The sequence below is a fragment of the Psammomys obesus genome, unplaced genomic scaffold, assembly GCF_907164565.1.
Source record: "Psammomys obesus unplaced genomic scaffold, mPsaObe1.curated_primary_1811, whole genome shotgun sequence".
Taxonomy (NCBI): domain Eukaryota; kingdom Metazoa; phylum Chordata; class Mammalia; order Rodentia; family Muridae; genus Psammomys; species Psammomys obesus.
In genome coordinates this window covers 38,202,713-38,228,118 of record NW_026596034.1, presented here as the reverse complement: position 1 = coordinate 38,228,118, position 25,406 = coordinate 38,202,713, and the positions used below count along the sequence as shown (strand labels likewise).

Genomic DNA, 25,406 nt, shown 5'->3' with positions numbered 1-25,406 from the left:
ATGAGTTACTTAGGCCTCACTGTATGTGAACTCATGTCTTGTGACTGCATGCCATTCAGCTTTTTCACGTCTAGTTTAAAAGCCTTTGTTTCTTTTACCTACTCAGGTGCCCTGGCTGTAGAATGCAATTAAAGAGAGGTGGTAGAGAGGACATCTTTATCCTATTTCTGATCTTAATGGGAAAACTTTTAGTCTTTCATTGTTGAATGTGACAATTGCTTTAGGTCTTTCATGGATGTCCTGTATCATGTTGAGGAAATCTTATTCTGCTCCTAGTTTATTGAATAATTCTTCCATGTTAACGTATAAATTTTGTCAAATGCGTTTTGTGCAGGCTATTGCTGTGATCATGTGGTTTTGGTTTTTGTGCCACTATTAACTGTATGATTTAGTTTTGGGAGTGTTAAACCTGCTATGACAAATTACACTTAGTTTTGATACATTTTTCTTTGGTAGTCAGGCAATGGTGGCATATGTCTTTGATCCCATCACTCAGGAAACAGGCAGGCAGATCTCAGGGAGTTCAAAGCCAGCCTGGTCTAACGAGCAATTCCAGGACAATTAGGGAAACACAGAGAAACCAGCGGGGAGGGCTGTATGTATGTGAATGTGTGTGTTTGGGGGGCTGTTCATGTTTATGTCACGCACAAATGCAGAAGCCAGAAGAGGTGTTGGCTCCCTGGAGCTGTTTCCAGCCACCCAGCATGTTCTGTGGGTGCTAGGATCCACCTCACCCCTTATGGTACCCGACATTCTTTCTTTTTTTTTTTTTTTTTTAAGATTTATTTATTATGCATACAACGTTCTATCTGCAAGATGGCATTAGATAGATGGTTGTGAGCCACCTTGTGGTTGCTGGGAATTGAACTCAGGACCTCTGGAAGAGCAGTCATTGCTCTTAACCTGAGCCATCTCTCCAGCCCCCGACAAACATTAACCTTTTCTTTAGATAAGCTCTTTCAGTTTACCCTTGGCTAGCCTGGAACATGCTGTGTTGGCCAAGCTGGCATCAAACTTGCAAACTGTCTCTGCCTCTTGAATGCTAAAACTACATGTGGGTATCCGCTGTTCTTTGTACTTGCTGGGCGTTTCGTGCTGTCAGTTAGGCGGACACTGCCCTGTGAAGGCAGGAGGGGAAATGGGCGCTGGGTGAGTACTGCTGGACAGTATGGAGTAGGCATTTGTTTTATTTTCAGCTCGAAGAGTTACGAGCATTCAGAGCACTCTGACGTGGTTCGTGGAGGCCGCAGGGGAAATGAGGCTCTCCTTTCTCGGCTGCAGGTGAGTTAGAGTCAGGAGGGCTCTGTGTTTGCTTCACAGACCCGTCCTCTGTGAAGGTGTGTGTGATCAGTTTGCATAATGGTGACCATCTCAACAGAACACAGTAGAAACTTGTATTACCCACACCATTGCTAAGGCCTAGAGAAACAGTGAGCATCAGACACAGCTGTGATGCCAAAACAGTCTCCCGACTTTGAAACATGCAAACTCCGGCAGCAAAACTGCTTTTGTCACAGCTTCTGTGCCGTTATTCCTGAAGACTCTTGAGAAGTGACCTTAACAAGCTCATGTGTAGCAGGGAGAGAGCACATGGGTTTTCAGGCTCTGTAGGGCGTCCCCACATGAACAAGAGAATGCAGCGATGTCGCTGATGCTCCAGGGTGGTGCTCCATGGCGTGCCCCTCGGCTCGTGTCTTCTAGCTAGCCTACTTCCAAACCCCCCACGCTGGCTGCCCTCAGGAGCACAGGTCTCAGTCTTCTGTCACTGTGGCCAGAAGCCGAGAAAGTTAGCTTAAAGGAGCAAAGGTTTGCTTCCTGATTGCAGGCACTTGCCCTTGTTGCCATGGTCCTGTGACCAGTCAGGACTTGACACCAGGATATAGTAGACAGTGGCTGTTCACCTCCTAGCATCCGAGGAGCAGGGAACAAGGGACCTGGGGATAAGGTGGAGTATTTCCTCCAGCCAGGCCTGACCTTTCACCTGCTTTTACCACTTCCCAGTAGTCCAATCAGGCATATCTCCAGCAATGGACGAGGTCAGAGCCCACAGGAGTCGTTCACGTCTGAGTGCTGGTGCTCTGGGGGCAGGCTTTCAGAACCTGGCCTTTAGAGCACATTTCAGATGCAAACTATAATAGTACATGTAATTTTACTAGACACAGTCATACGTGTGTATTCTGTGCTACCATTCCTTGAGGCCCTGAATTCAGAAATGTGGAGGAATTAAAGGGATTGTAGGTGATAAGTACTGAGGAACTCACTGAAAAATGAGAACATCCTACAGAATAGGAAACCCAAAGCACCTGACCTTTCATCTTGACCTTTGTCCCTCCCCCCATCCATTTTTCTTAGATGTCAAAAGATAACCTGAGGCTAGGCAGTCATTGCAAACACCTTTAATCCCAGCATTCAGGAGGCAGAGGCAGGTGGATCTCTGTTTGAGGCCAGCCTGGTCTACAAAGTGAGTCCAGGATAGCCAAGGATATACAGAGAAACCCTGTCTCAAAAAAAAACCTGATAGACATTGCCTAGCCTGCCTATGGCCTTTAGGGCCAGACAAGAAGCAGTAACTACCTATGGGTGCCAAGAATATTATTTCTGTTGCATAGGTAGGATGTGTCTCCACACCGTCGGGCCATGCCCCCCTCTCCCGCCACACACACACACACGCATGCACGCACGCACGCACGCCCGCCTCCTTCACCCCGCAGGCAGTGCTGCTGATGGGAGTGCTCGGAACGCCTGGCCCCTGGATGAAGCCAAGATGAATGGCAGAGATGCAGAGCAGCTACCTCTATGCTTAGTTAGGCCTGTGCTGTCTGCTGACGACATGGCCCCCAGGTGGGACTGAGGAAACCAGTCCTGGATTTCCCAGCATGTTTTTAAAAGAACAATATACAAGATCCAGATTCAGGCCCAGAGTGTATTCAGTTATTTGGGGCACGCGGAATATCCTGTGGTGTTTTAAAAAAATCACGTTATTCTCTTGAAAAAAAGTTTAAAAACCAAAACAAGTATTTAGAAAAGTTCCAAAATTCAGGAGCTGTGACAGCAAAATGTTGGCTTGACCCTAACCTTCAGCTCATTCCTGCATGTGTGTGTGCACCTGTCTACACTGAGCAGAAAGTAGCAGAAGGGCAGAGATGTGTCTGTGTGAATACACATGTGTCTACACTGAGCAGAAAGTAGCAGAAGGGCAGAGATGTGTCTGTGTGAATACACGTGTCTACACTGAGCAGAAAGTAGCAGAAGGGCAGAGATGTGTCTGTGTGAATACACGTGTCTACACTGAGCAGAAAGTAGCAGAAGGGCAGGATTGTGTACACCTGTCTGCTTTGAGAAGAAAGTGACAAAGGGCAGAATGCCAGGGCAATCTGGGTGAGGTATGATGGGAACTCCTTGTGCTCTTTTATGTTTACAATTACAAAATTGTCTCCTTGTTTGTTTCTGTGGTGTTGGGGGCTTGAACCTGTATGCCCTGGGCAAGTGCTAACCCAGCAGGCCCATGAGATTTCAGTCCTCCTACATTTGTCTCCCAGTACTTGAGCTAGCAGATCTGCCAAAAGGTCTACACCTGGGACAGGTTGTGTCTTGTTCCTCCTCCTTCCCCATCCCATGGAGACAGTCATCCCAAACTCAGGGTTCAGGTCCTCAGCTAAAGACGCAGAGTGAGGCATGACAACTTTCCTGCCCTGACTCAGGTTTGGAGAGAGAGCAGAGCTAGAGGGTGAAACTGTCTCTCTTGCTCTTTTCCAGGAGATGACTGTGGACCTGGAGCTGGACCCAGGGTCCTCTGTGCCCTCCGGCTGTTCAGCTTCTCAGAGTCACTTTCTCTTCCGGGTGTTCAGAAGCCGGCTGCAAGCTCTGGCAAGGGCAGACAGCATGGCTGCTCGCCTTCAGAGACAGCAAGAGCTGCTCCTGTGCAAACGGTAACAGACGGCAGCAGCTGGCCTTAGCTTCCACTAAAGTTGATTGTTTCTATTGTGTCTTCTTCAAGCTTGAGATGGTTTTAGTTAGCCTCTTGGCTCTTCTAGGAACAAGTGTGACAGTGTAAAAGGGGCTTTGGATTCAAGTCTTCCTACTCAGACTTGAGAATCCCTCTGTAAGCATGTATATACTATAAACATGTCTCTTAAAGTGCAGTGCAACCATTTTCATAATAGAATTCTCTAGTTAAGGATTGCTTCCTTGGGCTGGAGAGATGGCTCAGAGGTTAAGAACAATGGCTGTTCTTCCAGAGATTCTGAGTTCAATTCCAGCACCCACATGGTTTCTCACAACCATCTATAATGAGATCTGGTGTCCTTCCTCTTCTGGTGTGCAGACATACATGCAAGCAGAACACTATACATAATGAATCTTTTTTTTTTTTTTTAAGGGGGGGGTTGCTCCCTTAGTCAGTGGTGCATCCTGCTACCTGGTTGTTGAAATCTTATTTCTTTATATTTTTATAAAAACATTTATATGAATGTATTTTATGAAGCATATTTGGGCTATCTGCAGTGTGTAAGCAGGAATTAAGAGTCAGGAACAGAGACAGCTGTTGGGCAATGGGAACTGACCATGGCTGTGGTTCCAGTAGCATCGTTTGTTCTGGAAAGTATTTGTGTAACAGAGTTTGAGCCGGGAAGGGGCGCCCTGTCTCGGTGTTGTCTGTCTTCAACACGATGCACCCCCTTCCTTCCAAGGCTTCTCCTCCGCCTGCCTCCGTCTGTCCTCGTGGGCAACCCCCAGGCCAGACAGCCCTTGTCCCACAGCTGTGAGGAGTTCTTCGACCTGGTCAACTCCGAGTTGGTATGTGTGAACGTTCTGGGCGGGCCTTTCTGCCTCTGTTGGCTTTGTGCTGACTTCGAACTGTTCTACAGAGAAACTTTTGCTGCCAAGGCAGTGCCCTGACCCATGATGTTACCATCCACTTCTTCAGGGTAAGTCAGCCCCTCCTGTGTAACTGCTAGGGTGCCTGATGCTGCCCTTCAGGGCCGGGTTCTGAGGGTCCCTGGGTTGCCAGACTGCTGAGCTGCTGTGTATTCTTGCTGCAGGGGCTCCTTAATGTGTGTTTTCGAAGTCAAGACCCAGCATTGGTGGCCAACCTGATCCTGAAAGAGTGCCAAACGGAGTGTCCCCTGATTCTGACTTCAGCACTGGTAGGTCTGGCCCTGCTGGTTTTTTTTTTTTTTTAATTAATTAATTTAATTTTCCCCTCTCCACCCCCACACCAGTCTCTCTGTATGTATTCATGCACAGAGGTGAATGAACAACTTGGAGGAGTCAGTTCGTTTTTCCCATGGAATAGGACCCTGGGATTGGACTCAGGTCATCAAGTTTAGCAACAGGGGCCTTTTCCTGTTGAGACATCTCACAGACCCTCATCTTGGTTATTTCCCAAGAGGTTCAGTGTTCCCCCCCGGTTGTTGGGATTCACAAGATGTGAGGAGGGGCTAGAGTAGCGACTCCGTGTTAGAAACACTGGTTACTCTACCCATTTAGTTCCCAGCACTCACATGTTAGTTCATCATCAGATCTTAGGTTCCAGGGGTCTGTCGCCTACTTCTGACCTCTATAAGGCACCAGGTCCGTGCCCATATGGGATATGGAAACATACATAAGGGCAAAACAACACACGTTAAAAACAGTTTAAAAAATAAGGTCGGTAGAGCTCACAGCAGAGGACATCCTCTGCTCTTCGGTGCTGTGACCACCCACTGGTTCCATCCCATCACAAAGTCCTCAACGACCACTTGCTCACTGGCAGCTCCATGTCGGCTGCTATGCATCCGAAATCAGAGCTGCGACCTGCAGGTGTTAGTGACTGGTCCCAGGAAGGGCTTCTGAGGTTTCCCAGGTCCCCTGGTGCCTCCCCCTGCTTCATTATGTAACCAAAGGGGAGATGGATAGGTCAAGCCATGGACAGCTTCATTTCAATTTGTAGCTCACTGGCTGGAATTTATGATAGATTAATTATTCTGTATTTGGACAGTAGTTCTCAGCCCACCATACAGAGGCCAGCCAGCTCAATGCCAACATTATAGGGTATTTCCGCCCTGTAAACCTTGTCCTTAAGAATAACACTGGACACAGTGTCACACACCTTTAATCCCAGCACTTGGGAGGCAGAGGCAGGTGTGGGCAGGATCTCTAAATTCAAGGCCAGCCTGGTGTACAGAGCAAGTTCCAGGACAGCCAGGGCTATATGCATAATGATACTGTCTCAAAAAGCTAAGATAAAGCTGCACAGCAGTGCAGAGTGAGCTGTGTGGAGCTCTCAGGAATTCCGCTGACTGCCAGTAAGGTATGTGGATGTTGGCTAAGGGGCCTCAGAGTTGTCGAAGATGACCTTCTCTCTTTTTTATATATATAAGTGCTCTATCTGCTTGCACACCTGCACGCCAGAAGAGGGCATCATGGTTCTGAGAACACATGGTTCTGAGAATGTGGTTGCCAGGAGTTTAGCTCGGGAGCTCTAGAAGAGCAGACAGTGTTCTTATCCACTGAGCCATCTCTCCAGCTCCCTAAAACAATGTCCTTAATTAATCTGTTTCTTGATCTTTCACTTCCCATAGTTGTGGTGGTCCAGTCTCCAGCCGCTGTTGTGTGGTTGGTGGAGGAAACGTTACCAGAGCACACTACCTCAAGAGCTACAGAGGCTACAGGAAGCCCGGGAGTTTGCTAGCAAGTAAGCTGAAGCAGTGTCAAGGGGGAGCCCTGCTGCTCCTTGGACACCCTCTGAGAATGAAAGGGAAGCAGTGGGCTGAGCTGCTGGCCTGCCTAGGGAAGCTGCTCAAGCCTTCATGAAGTCTGGTTTCATCAGGTCTTAATCCAGGCCGGCTTTGATCCCAGCTCATCCTGGCCCTGGATTCTGCGCTAAAGTTTGTTAGCACATGGGTATCCCAGAGGCCCAAGGCAGGCAGCACTTGGGGGAGAGGAAGGGGCAGGAATCAGCTTCTCAGTTCTTCCATCACTATAGAGGCCTGGAGGTCCTGGCCGCCCTCAGGACCACTGAGATCCTGCAGCATTGAGGGGGTTCTTAGAAGGCATCAGCCAGACAGTAATCTTTATCGAGGCCTTCCTTCTGGTAGCTAGTTTTGAATCCGTGATGCTTCTGTGTCCTTCCCGGGTCAGGAGTACTCCAAAACCTCCTCAGCAACTAAAGTAGGCCTCGTACTAACAACCCTAGTTCTATGAAGAGACCAGATTACTCCTTTGACTCCCATACTGTACAGCATTAGTTTTCTGCCAGACTTTTACCCTGATGGGAACTAAGATACTGCGCTGGTAATAAAGTTAGACTCCCTTGGCTAGCCTAATCACAGGCCCGCATGGACAGCCAAGGATACTGAGAGCTCTTCCTTCAAAGCTCTCGGGCATGTTATGAAGTGGGCAGGACTAAGCTGGTTCCTCTCAGAATGCTATAATCAGCCTACGTACAAGGTTGACCCTGAACCTACCAGTGCTCCCCCCCAAGGAGACACACTTGACACAGACTTTATTTACTCAGGGGCCCCTGCCTTGTGAAAGGAAAGCCCTTGTTGTTAAACACAAAGATACCTGGTGGCCAGGGCCATGACAGTTAGGTGAGCACCTATTTATCTCTACAATGACATTTCTGTCAGTCTCCTCCATGCCTCAGCATCTTCAGCACCCAGCCCAGCCTGGGTCTCAGCTGCTGCACTGCACTTTGCAACTAGAGAAGTTACGGAGGAAAATATCAAGACACATCTGAAAAGGCTGGACTGCGAAGGAGAGGAGGTAAGACACAGGATCTTCCCTACCTTTCTTCTAGCGAGGTGTGCCTAATGGCTGTCCTTTTCCAAAGACAAGCATTGTTGGATTTGGAGGTGTCGCTCTATTTTGGAGTAAAACCGTAAGCTGAGTGTTCGTTCGTAAAATGTTTTACTTTTTCTTTTTTGAAGTGTTTTTCTTGGGCTTGTTTTTGTCTGCACTACAACCTAGTACAAAGCCACCAGCCAGTGTCTGCATCTTCTGTTTTCACATCACTGACTGGCCTGTGCTGCAGGGCCCTTACAGAGGCCAACCCAGAACCACCCAGTAATGACTGGCTGTAGCTCTGTGTCTAGGTGAAAGGATGGCCAGGCCGTGAGCGCCGGGCCCTAGAGACAGGTTCCAGCTACCCATGCCCTCTAATCAGTTCTCAAATGACCTGTAAGGAAATTCGGCATGTGGAGGCCAAGAGTGGTTGGGGATACCAAGGAAACAGGAACCAGTGTCTGAGAAGGAAACTAGAAGTAAGCCATGCTGTGTGCCCTCTCCCTCCTCAACACAGGCCTCCTGCTGGCTCAAAGCTCCCATGCCAACCTGAAAACTAGACCAGCAATGGAGCCAAACATTTGATACTATAATATAAAAAACCCGAAGGATTTACAAGGATGCTCGTCTCTCTCCCTTTCTCTCTCTCTCTCTCTCTCTCTCTCTCTCTCTCTCTCTCACACACACACACACACAACCCGGCATTTTTGGAGACATTTTTGGTTTCTCTGTGTAGCCTTGGCTGACCTGGACTCACTTTGTAGACCAGGCTGGCCTTGATTGATCCACCTGCCTCTGCCTCCCAGAGTGCTGGGGGTACAAGCATGTGCCATCTCTCTGGGCCTCAAGCCTGTTTTTCTATTGCCTTTGAATTAATATTAGAAGTAATGTTAATGCTTCGGAAGAACTGACTCCCACAGGCTTTCCTTTGACCTCTGCATGCATATACACACACATGAATAAAATGTAGCAAAAACTGTTTTAAATGACCCTGTTGGCCAAAATTTATGACATAAGCTACTATATGGTAGAAAGCCTAGCAGTACTTAGAAAGCTGAGACAGAAAAAATTGCTGGAATGAGTTTGAAGCTAGCCTGGGCTACACAGTGAGATCCTGTCTCAAAAAAAAAAAAAAGTGAATTTGTTTTTACCCCCTCCTGGGATCCTCTTAAAGAACCTACGTGCTAAGCATGGGTCTCACTTAGCCTAGAGTGTCAGTGTGTGACTTTCAACTGTTTCCCTCCTAGTTGCTGATCTCCTTCCTCTTCTTTTCCTTGATGGGCCTACTCTCATCCTACCTGATGCAAGGGGTAAGTCAGACCTTTAAGCTGAGTTTAGCCTTTTGCCTGTAACCTCAGCTGGGCAGGAGGCCTGACTTCAGTTCAGACCTCTGGATTTCAGCCTGTTTCTGGTTTGGTCTTCTTTTTGATGTCTTGCCCCAGAGCTGGTACAACACCTGGTGGGTGTGGGTACTTCCCATCTAGAAGGACCAAGGCAGCACCTTTATTTAGGTTGTGTCACCAGTTTGGACTTTGGAGAGTTAAAAGGAACTAGCTTTGTCCACCCTGCACAAAGGCTGGCTCTCCACCAACTCTGCTCCTCTGGATCACAGGACACTGCCGAGTATCTGAAGGCTGTGGACATCTGTGGTGAGGTCCTCGTGTGCTTGGAAAGAAGAAAGGTGTCCTGGCTGATGCTCTTCCAGTTGACGGAGACAGGTGAGAAGCCATGTGTCCCTGGAACAGTATAGAAAAGCTGGCTCTACCCAAGATGAGCAGATATAATTGTCTGCTACCATGGCAACCACGTCACTCTTCAGAAGCAATTTTCAAACAGTTAAGAACAAAGCCTGGGGAGTAAACTTTTGAGAGTTTAACTTTTTACTGAATGTATCTACCCTACTTCATTTGGGGTACTAATTCAGGACACACTCATTTAAAGCAACACAAGTCCATTGGGGACACTCAGAGGTCCAGAATGTTGCCGTTCTGGCATGGTCTATTCACAGGCACATTGTGGGGGAGTGGTGGGAGAGGTTCCTGGTTTAACACACACACCCCCATTCTCCTATGTGAGCATACCACCTCATTTTTCCAGACCAAGGGAAAAGTGACCCCTCTTTTCTGGCAGCCCTAAACAAGTGTCCTCAGGGTAGCTCACAGCTGGTGAATGTCACCACAGCTAGACAGCCCCCTCCCAAAGCACAAAGCACATGACATCCAGGAGTCTTCCACAGAGATGAAAGAACTCCTCGGTTTTGCAGATACTGGACTGGGGTATCTCCTTCGCTTGGCCCCGGAGCAGCACACCAGGCTGTTACCAGTTGCTTTCTACAGGTAACTAAGTTCCTGCCAGTCTGGTGAGGAAGCCCACCCTTGTGCCTGGCATGGTCAGAGAACAGGCAGGGCTCCCCCCGGCTTCCCACCGGGTGGGAGAGTTGCTTGTCAGTTTGTTCCACAGATGGCTGTGTAGTCTCTATGCTAACTGGTGCTCACCTCTCAGCATCTTCAAGCCCTGTCATCTCGCCTTTACCTGCAGTCTTCTCTCCCACTTCAGTCAAGATGTCACCAGGAAGGAAGAGGCTTTCCTGCGTGTTGCTGTCGACATGTACCTCAAGCTGGTGCGGCTCGTTGTGGATGGGGAAACCAGGATTGCATCACCTCAGGCCAGCAAAAGCTTAAAGCTCCAAGGCCCATCATTGCTCCAAGTAAGCTCCCCGAAGTCTGTGAGGCAGCCATTCTGGGAGCAGCAGGTGAAATGTGCTAGTGCCAACGTAGTATGCCTAAACCTTGACTGCCTGTCTCTGCTCCAGGGCGGCCCTGTACAACTGGCCACAGAGGCGCGTATTTTTCTGCTGCAGCTGATACCTCAGTGCCCTAAACACTGCTTCTCCAACATGACAGAGGTAACAAACCCAGAGCTACGCTCCCTGAGCTGATTTCACAGCTCAGGTAAAATGAAACCCCAGCCCCGTGACACTCGAGATGGTGGCAGCACAACTCCAGTGTCCACCAGCTCCCGATCTGCACACAGCTTACTCAGGCTGTCCTGGGGGACTGTGAGCACTAGCAATGTGTTTTCTCACAGCTACTGGCTGGCCGAGAAGACTGTGACCCTGAAGTGAGCAACGCCCTCCTGCAAAGGCAGCAGGCTGGCCCCAGCTTTGATCTCTACCAGGAGCCTCATCTGTTCTGACTGCACCAGCCGGTACCTTTGTCAATAATTTATTGCAAGCATAACATGGAGCTCTTGTTACACTAGAAAGTAGATTACAAATCTCCTTGATTGCTCTAGTTAGGAAAAAATTAATTATTCATAATCTGTGTCTGGCCTTAAATTAAATTGTTCAGTGTCCACAGGAAAATAAAACTGCTGGTACCACAGCAGGTAGAAGCACACACATCCTCACCCTGAGAGAGATGTACCCTCCAACATATGGCTGCTGGATATGTGAGGTGGGGTGCAGCACGGGGTCCGAAGAGCAAGCAGAACTCTGCCAGTAGGGAAGTGAGGAACATTAAACTGTCTTTAACCTCACGTCACACCTGCTGCGTTCCAGCTGCACAACGTGCACAGTGTTTCACCTGCAGTTCTCAGGTGGGCTCAGGCTTCACGGCCTCCATGGTCCCAGAGAGGCTCTGAGGTCCAGGTGGGGGCTCTGCATCCAAAGGCAGGGCTTTGTCCTGGGTCTGGGTCAAAGGATGTACCATGGACATATGCACATTGAGGTTGTGGGCCTTTTCAAAACGCCGGCCGCACTGGTCACAGGCGAAGTCCAGCTCAGTCTCTGCTTTGTGTTTGGTCATGTGGTACTTGAGGGATGCTCGTTGCCTGCACTGGAACCCACAGACCTCGCACCTGGGGGGCAGAGGCAGGTAAGGTAAGGTGCACTTTGTCCTAGTCATAGGAAGGGCCCAACCCACACTTACTGCAGTGGCTTGGCTCCAGAGTGCCGCATCTGGTGGACAAGAAGGTGCTTCCGCTGCTTGAAGGTCTGCCCACATTGGTCACAGATGTAATTGCGTACCTCTGCAAGACCAGACGGCATGTGAGCACCAATACCCCAATATGCTCCAGGAGGGGGAACAGTTAATACTGCTGTATACACCTTAAGGATGTACAAAGCAGTTCGTTAATAAAGATTCTAAGTTCCTTCAAATACTGTTACATGCTAGGTCTCCCCACAGAAATTGAATGCATTTGAAGCTTTGTTTTTGAAACAAGATCTCACTGTGTAGCTCTGGCTGGCCTGCACAGAAAATTCACAGTGAAATATGTGTACCACTAGCCCAGTCTGAAGCTCCTTTTCAAAAATGAAACAGATGGCCTTTCGGGGCACAGCTCTCTAGGTGCTTTCTAGAAGCCCTCCCAAAGAACCCAGACAGTGGGCACAAGATTACTGGTAGAAGTAAAATGGTTTGATGTACTTTGGGAATCAGCTTCTTAAGCTCTTGAACAAAACGTTGCCACATCATGCATGGTGGCACATGCCTGTAACCTCATCCTCTGCTATAGACAAGTTTGAGACCAGCCCGAAGTACATAAAATTATAAACAAGAGCCTTTGAGAAGGCTCAGCAGGCAAAGTCACTTGCCACCAAGACTGACGACCTGACTTCAATCTCAACGGAAATGAGAGCTGATACATGTTGTCTTCCGACCTCTACACCTGTGTCATCTACACAGTTTTTCTTCTCTGAACCATGGCCGTCCCGGTACAGTGAGTTCTGCTTGTTCCAGCTCATCTGCCTAACAGCTATAAAATGCCTGTGACTTCTAAGCTGAACTATTTAAGAGTCTGTTTGCCTCTTTTTTTGTTTTAAGACAGGATTTCTCTTCTCTGTGTAGCCCTGGCTGGCGTTGAACTCAGTGATCCATCTACCTCTGCCTCCCAATGGCTGGGATTCAAAAGGCACAAGCCCCCACCAGCCCTGTAATGTTTAGAAAGCTGCTGCTGTGTCCACTAGTGACTAGATAGAAGTTATTCTATCAGGAGACATGTCTGAATGCTTAGGAAGGAGCAGAGGTGAAGACACTGACATGTAGCTGGGTTTCATCATAAGAGCAAGCAAATGATCCAGCAATAAAATGCACAAATGCTGATGTAAAAAGATTTTTGTCAGCCTGGCAGCAGTGTCACACAGCTTTAATCCCACTACTTGGAAGGCAGACAGATCTTTGAGTTCGAGGCCAGCCTGATCCACAGAGCTAGCTGCTAGCTCCAGGACAGGACAGGACAATAAAACCTAGTCTCGAAACCAGGAAAAAAAAAAAATCATTTGTATAAATCTCAGAAAAATGTAATAAATGTACACAGATGTCACAGGGAAGTTAATTTTTTTCTTCCATGTTTTATTTTGGGGTGGTGTGTACATGTGTTGTCAGAAGGCAGGTTGCCACGGTCCTACATCTGGGGAGATCAGACTAATCGTCAGGCTTGATGGCAGACACCTTCACCCACTGAGCCATCTTGCTAACCCTAGTGCTAATTATTAGAGGTGATGAAGTCACAAATAAGTAGTACGGTTTCGGTGCTGAGCAGTTGCTCAGGCCTTTAAAAAAGGCTGTTTCCATCAGGAATTTGACAGGACTCCGATTTATATATGGATTAGAACACCATGGTACAGAGCACCTGAGACCAAGCTCCCGGGCGCTGCTTGCACACTACTAGGGTATGTCCCTCTCGCCCAAAACCCAGGCGCACAAGGCACAGCCTGAAGCAGGTACCTGTGTGGATGAGCTTCACGTGTCGCTGCAGGTACCGGTCAATCATGAATACTTTGTTGCAGCCAGGGTGTGGGCAGGGCCTTTCCCGAACCTCCTCATGGTGCTCCTTAATGTGCTTCTGGGGGAAGAAGGGACAAGAGGCCCTGATTGAGCTGAACACCTCCTACCTCCCTGGAGATCCTGTATTGTGGAGACAGACAACTACAGCCTACCCTATACCACTGGCTCCTTTAAGCCAGTGTCTTAGAACCAGGATCATGTGAGCCCTGGGGAAGTCTGCACGTGCCTCTACATTAGTACCTGGTGCCTCCAGCAGGTTCGTGCTAATACCCAGGAAAGCTCAGTCAAGCACACCCACACCTGAAAGCAGCCTGGACTGAAGGTGCTGATCACTCCTCACCTTCATGCCATCAGCCCCACGGTACACAGCTGTGCAGCCCTGGTAAGGACACTTGTAGATGGTGGGCAGCTCCTCCCTGTAAGGCAGAGGACGTGTGGGCGTGCTGACCCAACATACAAATGTCCCACACTGTGGCCTGCTTACCTCTCGCATCGCAGCTTCTTCCATCCAGGCTTGGGCCCAGGCTTCTTTCTGATTTTGGGCTCTTCGGGCTTCTTGGCATCTCTGCTTTCACTCTTCTTACTAGAGACCCTAGAGAAGATTAAAAAGAAAAATCTATTAGTGCTATTTAAATTTCTATTTGCTGTTGATTCTTGTCACTTCCTATATCTAGTTTTCTTCAAGCTTCCCTGACTCAGCTGCATATATGCAGACTAGAGCCTCATCAATCATTAGTCATGATAGTCATGACAGTACAATCCTGGGAAGGTTAGAGACCTGAAGCAGTTACCTTAGACAGTCAGAAACAGTACAGATGGCAGCGTGGAGCACAAATACCACATGATGCGTTTTCAGAATTAAAGTCCTGTGTGCTAAGTACCCAAATCAAGAGTTGAAGAAATGGAAAATGGTACAGAAGTTACCAGATGACCTGAGGGCTCAGCATTACTGCTGGACTTGAGATTCTGTAAGGCACTCAGCAACCAGCATCGTATCTCCAGCCCCAAATCTGGTTATATTTCGTATACTAACAATTCAGAATAAAAGACCAGCCTGGTATATACACGGTATCTCAACTATTCGGGGGTAACACAAGAGCATAGCCCAGACAACACACCGAGACCCTATGTCAAAACAAGCAGACATTAAAGATGCCAGTTGCTGGGTGGTATTGGCACATGCCTGTAATCCCAGCACTTGGGAGGCAGAGGTAGGTAGATGTCTTAAGTTCAAGGCTAGCCTGGGCTACACAAAGAAACCCTGTCTCAAAAAAATAAACAACCAAAACCCACCAGTTTCTGTGAGAAGTGTACCCCAATTATAAAGCTGTGGGCCAATGTGTACAAGGGCCTAGATTTGATCCACCCTCCAAAATGCGTTTTATATTTCATGTGTATGGGTGTGTTAACTGCATGTGTGTCTGCACTCTAAACTGCCTATGGAGACCAGAAGAGAGTGTCAGATCCTCTGGAACTAGAATCTGACTGTTAGCTGCCATATGGATACTGGGAACCAAAACTGGGTCCTCTGCAAAAGTTCTTCAATGCTGAGCCATTTCTCTAGACCCAAATGTGTGTGTGTGTATTTATGTGTGTATGTGTATATATATATATAAAATCAATAACAGAAGCCAAACCAGATCAAACGGGCCTGAAATCCTAGCTAATCAATAGGCTGAGTCAAGAGGATCACAAAGTACAGGCTAGCCTGAGCACCTTAGTGAGACCCTATTTTAAAAAGAAAGGTTTAAGAAGAAAAATAGTGCCATAGAACACTTACTTAGTATGTACAAAGCCCTCAGTCCAATACCCTGTATCTCAAAGTAAATAAAAACCAATACACAAAACCAAGTTTACTTTCTTTATTGGTAATGCTTTAGATCTAGCCCTATCTTTCTGGGATTCTACATCCCGTAGATACTTAGAAATAAAGTTGACCAGGGAAAGTGAAAGACTTGTATGTTAAAAACTTAATAACACTTAAAGACAGAAAGTGGAAAAATAATTATGGGTTCATGAACAAGAACTAGTATATATGAGATGTGATGTCACTTACATATAATTACAGCACCCAGGAGTAGAAACAGAAGGATCATGAGTTCAAGGACAGTCTAAGGTACATAGCAAGACCATCACACACACACACACGAAAAACCAAAAATCCTAATAAGATAGCTATTAAATAAAGAATGCTATGATTACCAGGCAGTGGTGCTGCACAACTTTAATCCCAGCACTCAAGGAGGCAGGGGCAGGTGGATCTTTGAGTTCAAGGCCAGCCTGGTCTACAAAGCAAATTCCAGGACAGCCAAAGCTACACAGAGAAGCCTTGTCTCAAAAAACAAAAAAGGTTGGCAATGATAATTTTGGCTGTCAATGTGCTTAGATCTAGAATCAAAAGGCCAACCCTTGGGCATATCTGTGAGAGGTTTTCTTGATGAGTGGGAAAATCCACCCTTGAATGTGGGTAGCAACTTCTGGTGGCAGCCCAGATAAAAGGAGATGGAAGAAGGAAGCTTTGCTCTCTGCCTGCTCTCCTTCGCTATCCTGCCAAGTTCATCCATTCTGTTGCTCCTGCATCCCTTGCTGATACCAGAGCCCAGCCTCTTCAGGCTTCTGATGTGGACTGAAGAACAGCACCTACTCAGTTCTTGGCCTCTCCAATACAAGACAGCCATTGTTAGACTACTCAAGTCTGTGCCATCTACTCATCCCATTCTTTTACAGAACCTGAATACAATGGCCTTTCAATCTACAGATGCACTGGGATCCCTGTCAAAAACCAAAATGGAAGCAGGTTGAGGTAAAACGTGTAATTCCAGTACAGGAGGAAGAGACAGGAGGAGCACAAGTTCAAAGCTTTCCTGAGCAAAAGAGCAAGATCTGCCCAGGTGGTGATGGCATACACCTTTAATCCCAGCAGCTCTAGAGGTACGTGCAGGCAGATCTCCAAGTTGGAGACCAGTCTGGCTTATAGAACAAGTTCCAGGACAGCCAGGGCTACACAGAGAATCCCTGATCCCTGTTCCACAACCTCCTCACACACCACCCCCACCACCCCCCGCTCCCATAAAAAGCAAGACCCTGTCTCAAAAACTAAGAAAATGAATACAGAAGACTGGGGGGTTTAGCTCAGCATTTACTGAGCATATGCAAGGCCCTGGATCCAATGTCCAGGATGGCAAAACCAAATAAATAAAAATACAGGAAACCCTTTTGGTGGACAGAAATAGACTGGACTGAGATTTCACATAGCACTTTTGTCGACACTGAGGAGCCAAACAAGATTTTTGTTGGTGATGTTTTTGAGGCAGAATCTCATGGAATCTAAACTGTCCCAGTACTAAAAAGATGGTTCAGTGGCTAAGATACTTGTTGCTCTTGCAGAGGACCCAGATTCAATTCCCAGCACCCACATGGCACCTCACAACTGGGACCTGACATCCTCTTTGATCTCTGAGGTCACTGCATGTACCTGGTAAACAGATACACATGCAGGCAAACAGCCACTCACATAAAATGAATCTAAATAAATCTTTAAAAAATAATAAATAGGTGGTGGTGTCTCACACCTTTAGTCCTAGTACTCTAGAGGCAGAGGCAGGCAGATCTCTGTGAGTTCAAAGCCAGCTTGCTCTACACAGCGAGTTATATCAAGACAGCCAGGGCTACACAGAGAAACCCTGTCTCAAAAGATGAAATAAAATTATAGTAACAACAACAAATAGTTAATTTTTTAAAAATTAAGGCAGGCATAATGGTACACTTCAATCTCATTATTTCAGAAGACAAAGGCAAATGGACCTCTGAGTCTGAGACAGCCTCATCCACACAAGAAGTACCAGTGTAGCCAGGACCACATCTTAACACTCCACCTCACAGTTAAAGAAAGAGCTAAGCGTGTGTCCCCATAATTGCAACACCTGGGAGGTCAAGGCAGCAGAATCAGCTCGAAGTCACCTTCAGCTACACATGGAGTTCAAGGCCAGCCTGGACTACATCAAACCTTGCCTCAAAAACCAAAAAAGACTTATGTATCCTAGTATGGTGGCACACACCACAGCTCTCAAGAGGCTGGAGCAGAAGGATCAGAATTTCAAGGCCTGTTTGAAATTTGCTTACAAAGTGAGTTTGAACTCTGTGTGGACTACACAGGGAATTCTAGATCAGCCAGAGCTATTTACAGCAAGACAGCATCTCAAACAGAACACCAAAAACAAAAAGAAACAAAAACCAAACAGGCTCCAACACCTGACCCTATCTGGTAACTGTCCAGTGTCTCCTCTACACTTATGTCCTGGCTGAGTGGGATGGCCTTTCCTGTCAGTGACCTCCTCAGAACAGGTAAACACTTCCAATCCCAGCTGACCGCTCTGTCCTTGAAGCTCAGATGTTCAGTTCTAAGTTCAGAGATGCCTTGAACCATGGTGACTGACCAGCCCTTCTCTGTTCATCACTCAGGAGGAAGACCCAGGCAGCCAGAACTCCAAAGGCTGAAAAAAAAAGCTGAAGTGACAAATATGTGAGTAGGCACACAGACCAAGGGTTTCTTGACACCTTGTCCTCAAGAGTCCTTAGCCGTGGGGCTGGAGAGAAGGCTTAGAGGTTGCTGAGCAACGGCGGCTCTTGCAGAGGACCCAGGGTTAGTTCCCAGCACTCGCATGGCAGCTCACCACTGTCTATAACTCCTGTTCCAGGAGATCTGATGCCCTCTTCGACCTCCAAGGGCTCAAGCATGCACCTGTTACACATACAGGAACTCAGGTGCGTGCACGTGCACATGCACACGCACACATATACATATACTTTAAACCACCATCTGAAGCCAGAGGCAGTGGTGGCCCATGCCTTTAATCCCAGCACTCGGGAGGCAGAGGCAGGTGAATCTCTGAGTTCAAGGCCAGCCTGGTCTACAGAGTGAGTTCCAGGACAGCCAGGACTACCCAGAGAAACTCTGTCTCAAAACACCGTATCTCCTGCTGAGCCTTGGGGAGTACTCAGGCCAGCGTGCATCATGAGCAGCAGAAGACAATGTCCACTGACACCCAGTCCCACCTCCTGCACTAAAATAAGTCATTGTACTAAAGGCCTCTTAAGAGTATCTCAAGTGTCCCACTCAAAGTGCATTATTTCACCTCAAGTCTTTGTGGGATACAAGTGCACAATAGGGCATGTGGTCACATCTCAGCAACAGGGCTCAGCCGAACAGCCACTTCTCCTCCTAGCCTAGGCTGGCCCCCAAACATGGAGGTCCCAGGATACAAACCAGGCGTTCCTTATGGCAGCCCAGCCTGCACTCTGGCCATGCTTTCTTGGAGCCGTTCCCTGTTGGCCACTAGCTCTGTCCTGTGAGGCCTGCTGAAGTGATGCACCTTGGGACTGCATTCTGATTCTGATCTCCCCATGTCTCCTGCTCTACTCATGACTCTTTCCATAAGGAATATTAGAACTTACATTAAAAAACAAACAAACAAGAAACACTCCCACCTTTTTGCAGAGCTTTCTGGAATGGAAGTGTAGTGTCAAGAGCTGCAGTCTCTTTAGATTTTCACTCTGAACTATGAAATGCTCAGAGCACTGTAGCAATGGGCAGTCACTAACCAGCTAGGCCTAGGAGGGCTAGGAAGAAAAAGACCCAAGTAAAAACTAGCTCTGTCTCTCCTGGTTAAGGTCCTATGCTTGTTTGAAGAAAGAAAAGGGAAAGCCAAAGCAAAGTCACACAAAGAATGAACAATGTCTGCCTGGTCAAAGAAATCAGAGCCAAGGACGAACTTGAGAACATTCACTAGGCTTAGTCCCTGCGCTTCACAAGAGGCATGATCCAGGGAGTAAAGAACAGCTGGAGTAGGGCCAAGAGTTGCTAAGGGACACACTAGCAGCAGGGCTAGAACAGAAACACCGAGGAACTCCCTACAATGGGGCTGTGTCTTACCAACAGGACTACCTGCCACCTTGTGATACACACTTAGACCAGACCCCCAAACCACCAGAAAGAGTCATCAAGTGTCAGGGGAGAGCCTGTCATATTCAGTTGCTCACCTGACCTTTCAAGTAGAGCTCCTGACTCATTTAGAACAATGAGATTCCTCTGCAGGTGAAGGCACCCACCACCAAGCTTGACAAGCTGGGTTTGAATCCTAAAAACAACATGGTGAAAATGGTCCTGACCATCTCCCCATGTGCAACACATACAGTATACATAAATATAGACAAACAAACAAACAATAAATAAGCACACAACAGACAGACAGATGGAAGCTATGCTCGCTAGACTTGGGAGATGGGGCCAAAGGAAGAACAGGTGGTGAGCTACCCGAGGCCAGTCAAATGGGCCGTGCCCCACCTGAGACACTCGTGAGCACCAAAGCTAACCTGTACAGCATCACTCTAGGCAGCTGCTTAGATAGGGCTAAACTCTTACTTCTTTTCTGGGTAGGGCTCAAAGGACTCATCCGAGGACTGTGGGTTTTGCTTCTTATCATTCTCATCTTCACTCAGGAAGTCTCTAGAAAAGATGAGAGAGCTTTCAGCAAAGCACTGACCTGGATAAACAGCAAACCCAACACAACCTCCTGTCTTTAGGCGCTACAGATTCCTCAGCCCATGCCTCGCTCCTGAATATGTCTTAAGAAATCTAAAATCCCCCAACTCCTCAATCTGTGTCCTGACAGGAAGAGTAAGCCAGTCACTGAAACCAAACAAGTTAGCAACCCTCCCTGTAAGCCACTCTTTCTAAATACCAGGACCCCACACTCTGAGAGAGCTTATCTATTCACGGCCAGGGAGAGTATGAAGACTTAACAGCAGATTCGGGCAATGACGATCTCACCCCTCAACCGTGAGCACAGCCACCGTCAGCCATTTCAAAGTTCAACACAGAAAAAATAAGACAAAAGGTTTATGACCTTCTCCTAAATGTGAATCTCTGTCTTCTGCATAGCAAGCCTGTCTAGCAAGCCCATGGTGTTTCCCCAGAGGCCACCAGCTTTCTGGACAGGGTAAGGCCTGAGGCCAGAGAGAGCTGTCCTCACAGGACTCAGAGCAGTTAGGCTGTCCCTCCTACTTGGCTGGAGATACATGTGCACCCTATTCTAAGCTGAGGCAGCACAGATGCCATAAACACTACTGCGTGCTTCTCAGCCCAGAGCTACAGACCCTATACATCCCTTCCAAGGACACCAGTCCTCTCCTCACCCTACACAGAGCTTCTGCTCCAAGTCCCAACATCAGTACCCCAAAGAGTCTAGATGTAGCATCCTCTGTCCTAGTGACACCTGGAGCTGGTAGAAAATTAAGGCCTTTCAAGAAGAAGCACAGAGATAACAGCAAACGACCAACCCTGGGGCAGTTTAAATGAGGCAACTCCAGAATGCTTTGGGTCAGAATAGGGCTGGGCTCCCCCTGCAGTATGCTTCATCTGGGTGCCTCTGGGACCAGAAAACCAAGTCCGGAGCCAGAGGCCTCAGAACAGCCCTGGCCACTCCTCTCCTCCCCACCTCTGAGAAGGAGGGAAGGCAAACATGCCAACCAAGGGCAGCAGCTCTAGGGAGGCTGGGTGTGATATTCGACGGAGAGATTTTCGGCTTTTGAACCCACTCTTCTCTCACCCCTCAGAAAGGTCACTGAACTCGTCTTTTACCCGGTCATCCGAGGCTGACGCTGGAGCCTGCTTCTCACCCAGCTGCCCTGGGAAACAAAGAACAGGCTCTGGTTACCAACAGAGCACAGAAAGGCCTCACCTCTGAGGGGGCGATGTCCCTGTCTAAGGACACAGCCTTCCTTACTGGGGCCAGGAGTTCTCAGCCTCAAGCCTCTATTCTCACCCCACATTCACTATGCCAGTCTCTGTCCAAAGGAACGGGAGGCACCATGATTGGCAAGCTGACTGTTCTCATATTCAGGTCAGTGTTCTAGGTGAGAATGGCCCACTCTGGATAATGTACATTTTAAAGGCTACTGTTTTCAAAAAAGGTGTATATATACTTCATAAAGCCAAGCATTCTAAGATGTCTGTGACATCCACCTAGGGCCTTGCCTGGAGTCCATCTCTGTGTTATTTCTAGCTGAACTGCATGGGTACCTACATTTTTAATGTTTCAAGTTTTTGTGTGTGTGTATGACTGTTTTGCTTATGTACATGCGTGGTGCTGGCAAAGGCCAGAAGAGGATGTTGGATCCTCTCGAACTGGAGTTATAGATAGGTCTTTAAAATGCAAGGGCAGCAAGTGCTCTTAACTGCTGAGCCATATCTTCAACCCTCCCGCTTTTTTAGACAGGGTCTCTCTATATAGCCTTGGCTCTATCCTGGAACTCTCTATGTAGACCAGGCTGGCCTCAAACTCAGAGAAATCTGCCTGCCTCTGCCTCCTAGGGCTGGGATTAAGGGTGTGTGCCACTGTGGTCAGCAACCCTGCAGCAGTTTTAAAGAACCCCACTGTGGACTTGCAGGTGGGAATCACCTGGGCACCCATATGTGGCCATGTAAACCAGCACATGAAGGCAAGAGACAGGCAGGAAACTGGCCCAACTCTCCCAACACAATGCCTAGGAACAACTATATTCAACCCACAGCACATATGGGTGGGGTCCAAGCCCCACAGGAGGACCAGTCAGCAGAAGAGGCGACCACACTTGCCCACACTAAAGTGGCAGCCTCATTGTCTGCCTCCATGTCCTACAGACAATAACCCCATTCTTCTCTCTCCCTCAGGCCCCTCAGCCTACAGGAACAACCAGTACCCTCTGGTCTAAGGACAGACAAAGAGGAAGACTGGCTGCCAGATGAGCATGTCATTATAGAAACTGGTGAATCACAGGCCTCCTTGTGAAGGAACAAGAAGTCAAGACAGGCTGGTAGGGCCAGCCCACTCTGAAGTACTGGAGTAGCCCCAGTTTCTATGGGAAAGCACTGAGGCTAGATCCTTATCTCCCAGCAGCTTCCTCTGCATGCCATGATCTACACTCAAAGAGCACAGACATCCACTTTCTGCAAAGACAGCCTTGGCCGGGATACTGAATTCTGTAGCGTAAGCCACAGGAGCTGCTTACCTGGGGCCTCACTGGGAGCCAAGTCTGGCTGAGCATAGGGGCCTAGCCCAGGTGCCACAGAGTTTCCATGTGAGTGCAGCAAGGCCACATCCACACTGGGCAGTGTCTTGGTCTCAGATCCAACTTGGATTTCTCTGGCCTGGCAGAGCTGAGAGGCAGCTCCACTGGGGTTTGACTCTGAGTTCTGGACCAGCCGTGGTGATATCTCCTTGCCCCATGCCCATTTCATTGCTAATGCACTGTCCAAAAAAAGAGCTCTGCAGCTGGAGTCTGTGTCCATGGTGAAGTCATGGCCCTGGTCGCAGCCCCACACAGCCTGGATGATGCCACAGTACTCAGAGGACAGTGTCCTCTGGAGGCTGGGCAGAGACCCACAGTTGGCTGCATGTTCATGTACCCAGCCCACCAAGCTGTGCAGACACCGAGGGCTCGAGGTGATCAGATCAGCTGAGAAGAATCAACAGAAATGTCAGTCTCACGATGGCCCAAACACTAGGCCCAACCTGGAATGCCCACCCTGGCACAAACAGCACTCACCCATACATGCTCCCTCCTCTGCCACTGTGGGAGGCTGAACACCAACCCTGCAAAGCATCAGTGTGGCCACAGTTTAGGACCCTCTCAAGGTCACAAACCCTAGCTGTCTTCCCCAGGGACCCTCTGCTAGTAGTCCTGTCCCCGCTCTTCTAATGCTAGCTTTTCACCCTCAGACCTCTGCAAACCTTGCCACTATAGCACCTCAGTTTAGTACCATGAGGGGCATATAGAGGCTTCTGTCCACCCCACAAGTCATTGCCCTAAACCAATACCCAGAACACAGGGTGACAAACCCCTGAAGGTCCCAAGAAATCCAACAAGGGCCTACTTTGGACAAGGCTTCCTCTGGCCAGCTGGGGAGACATTGACTCTCTGTAAGAAGGACCTGAGAAGGCTGTGGCACTGATAGAATTGGGTGTAGCAGTTCTTGCAGACAAACTGAGGCAGGGCTGGGTCCTGGTGCACAGCAACACCCAGAAGACGCTGGAAGTCCCTAATGAAGACTCGCTCCCCTGAGAACAGTCTCTCTGAGGTCTCCCCAGGCACTCTGTCAGAGATACTGCGGAGGCTCCGTGAGGAAAACTTCCCATGGCAGAGGCGACAGTACCCCATAGCAAGAGTCCGGCCTGCTCCTGAGCAAAGAAGCAAATGTGAAATGAGTGAGATACTTACTTGCAAAGTGAGGACCACACTTCCCACTGGCTTCCTAACCCTGAAGCACAGAAGTGCCCTCCCTGGGCTTCCTAGACACCTTAGCAGCAAGGCACAAGGGCTGCCCTTCCTCACTGAACATTCAACTTTTGGAAGGATACTGTCAAGAATCCTCCCAAATATTTTTTTTGAGGGATGGTCTCACTGTGTAGCCCAGGCTAGGGCTCATAATCCTCCTCCCTCATCCTCTGAAGGGCTGGGACAACCGGCATATGCCACTGTGCCCAGCTCCTTTCAAAGAACCACCACAGATGCCCCCAATGAAGATAAAACTCAGCTACTGCTCAAACATCCTGATTCTGAAAATGTGTCCCACCTGTGCCTCAAGAAACTGATTCATTGTCCCTCCACAGGCGTCCTGTCTGCAGAAAGTGGACACAACCTCACTGCCTGCCCCTAGGGGGACTAAAGGGCAGCATAACTATGGAAAGTCATTCTCAAGTGGTTGAAGAGCACCACATAAATGGGATACGCACTGATGACGTTACCCTAAGCAGCTGCTGCTTACACACAAACGCTCAGCCAGACAAGGAACAGCAGTTCACTTAACTCAGTTCCCACCACAGGTTAAGGGTCTGTTTAATCAACAAGAATCAATCAATCAAAAAAAAAAAAAAAAAAACAACTGGGGTTCAGAGAAGTTAAGCAATTATCCTAATGGTACATCGCACGAAGAGCAAACCCAAAGCCACACCTGTCTGATTTCAAATCTTAAGCACTTAATAGCTCTGACACAGGGCAGCAAAGGATAGGCTGTCTGGCGAGAAGTCACTGCACTAGAAGCCAGAAGGACCGGGCTCTCCGGAACTGGGAGGCCTGGTTTACTCTCAGAATCACTAAGCTCACACCAGGGCCAGGGGACGCCCGGAACCCACCTGCCTCGTCTGTACCGTCCTCGCCTGTGTCCCCGCAGGAGCGCGCTGAGCCCCAGCTGAGTTGCGCCGCCGCCGCCCTGTCAGCGCTCGCTCCGCCGGTGCGAGAAGGGCGACCCCGAGTCCGACCGCTTCCACAGCTGCCGCCCGAACTCCCACGCTGCCGAGCGGTTCCAGGCGACAGGAAGCGGCCCAGCCGGTCCCGCTTCATGGTGGCAGCCGCCACCAGATTCCTGCTCCGTGCTATTCGGTGCGGCTCGGCCCACTGAGTTCTGCTAGACTGGACTTGACTGCACTCACTCCGAGCCGTGCGGCCGCACTCCGCCGGGTTACTCGGCCCCGCTCGGCTGATCCGAGCGGGACGAAGCGAGGGGTGGAGCGAAGTGAGGAGCCGCCCGGGAGCGACAGTGGCCGCTGCTGGGTCGAGAGCCCAGAGTTCTCAGGGTCGCTCAAAACTCGCGACAGGCCCATAAAGGAGAGGCAGCCGGGAGGGTAAACTGCCACGGACAGACGGACGGGCTGTGGCACTTAAGCGAAAGCCGCAAAACGAGAGGTTCTCTCCGCCAATCTTCTCCTGGGGACTCCCCAAGTCCGCACGAATCGCTGACAAGTCTCATCTGACCCCCTTCGGATCTGGAAACCCAGGTCTGCGCGGCGGGGCGGGGCCGACGGAAGTGAGTCTGGGTCC

The 25,406-nt window shown here is 48.9% G+C and overlaps 2 protein-coding genes across 2 annotated transcripts in view; one reads left to right on the top strand and one right to left on the bottom strand.

Annotated features, from left to right (window-relative positions):
• Positions 1–10,972, top strand: part of Fanca (FA complementation group A) — a 42,835-nt gene extending 31,863 nt beyond the window's left edge. Inside the window, exons 31-43 of the mRNA XM_055621429.1 lie at positions 1,197–1,281; positions 3,757–3,929; positions 4,689–4,794; positions 4,866–4,925; positions 5,040–5,144; positions 6,561–6,673; positions 7,611–7,746; positions 9,012–9,074; positions 9,377–9,482; positions 10,028–10,100; positions 10,303–10,471; positions 10,577–10,669; positions 10,852–10,972. Coding sequence (XP_055477404.1) covers positions 1,197–1,281; positions 3,757–3,929; positions 4,689–4,794; positions 4,866–4,925; positions 5,040–5,144; positions 6,561–6,673; positions 7,611–7,746; positions 9,012–9,074; positions 9,377–9,482; positions 10,028–10,100; positions 10,303–10,471; positions 10,577–10,669; positions 10,852–10,959 — 1,390 coding nt within the window. The 3' untranslated portion in view covers positions 10,960–10,972. The remainder of the gene's footprint in view (positions 1–1,196; positions 1,282–3,756; positions 3,930–4,688; positions 4,795–4,865; positions 4,926–5,039; positions 5,145–6,560; positions 6,674–7,610; positions 7,747–9,011; positions 9,075–9,376; positions 9,483–10,027; positions 10,101–10,302; positions 10,472–10,576; positions 10,670–10,851) is intronic.
• Positions 10,973–25,368, bottom strand: Znf276 (zinc finger protein 276). The gene is made up of 11 exons (XM_055621064.1): positions 24,722–25,368; positions 23,464–23,767; positions 23,136–23,182; positions 22,599–23,045; positions 21,158–21,236; positions 19,972–20,055; positions 14,035–14,142; positions 13,891–13,966; positions 13,491–13,608; positions 11,694–11,793; positions 10,973–11,622 (listed from the first exon to the last, which is right to left on the bottom strand). Exons 1-11 carry the CDS (start codon positions 24,927–24,929, stop codon positions 11,358–11,360), a joined length of 1,836 nt encoding a protein of 611 aa, XP_055477039.1. The 5' UTR covers positions 24,930–25,368; the 3' UTR covers positions 10,973–11,357.
• Between the last annotated feature and the right edge of the window lie 38 nt (positions 25,369–25,406).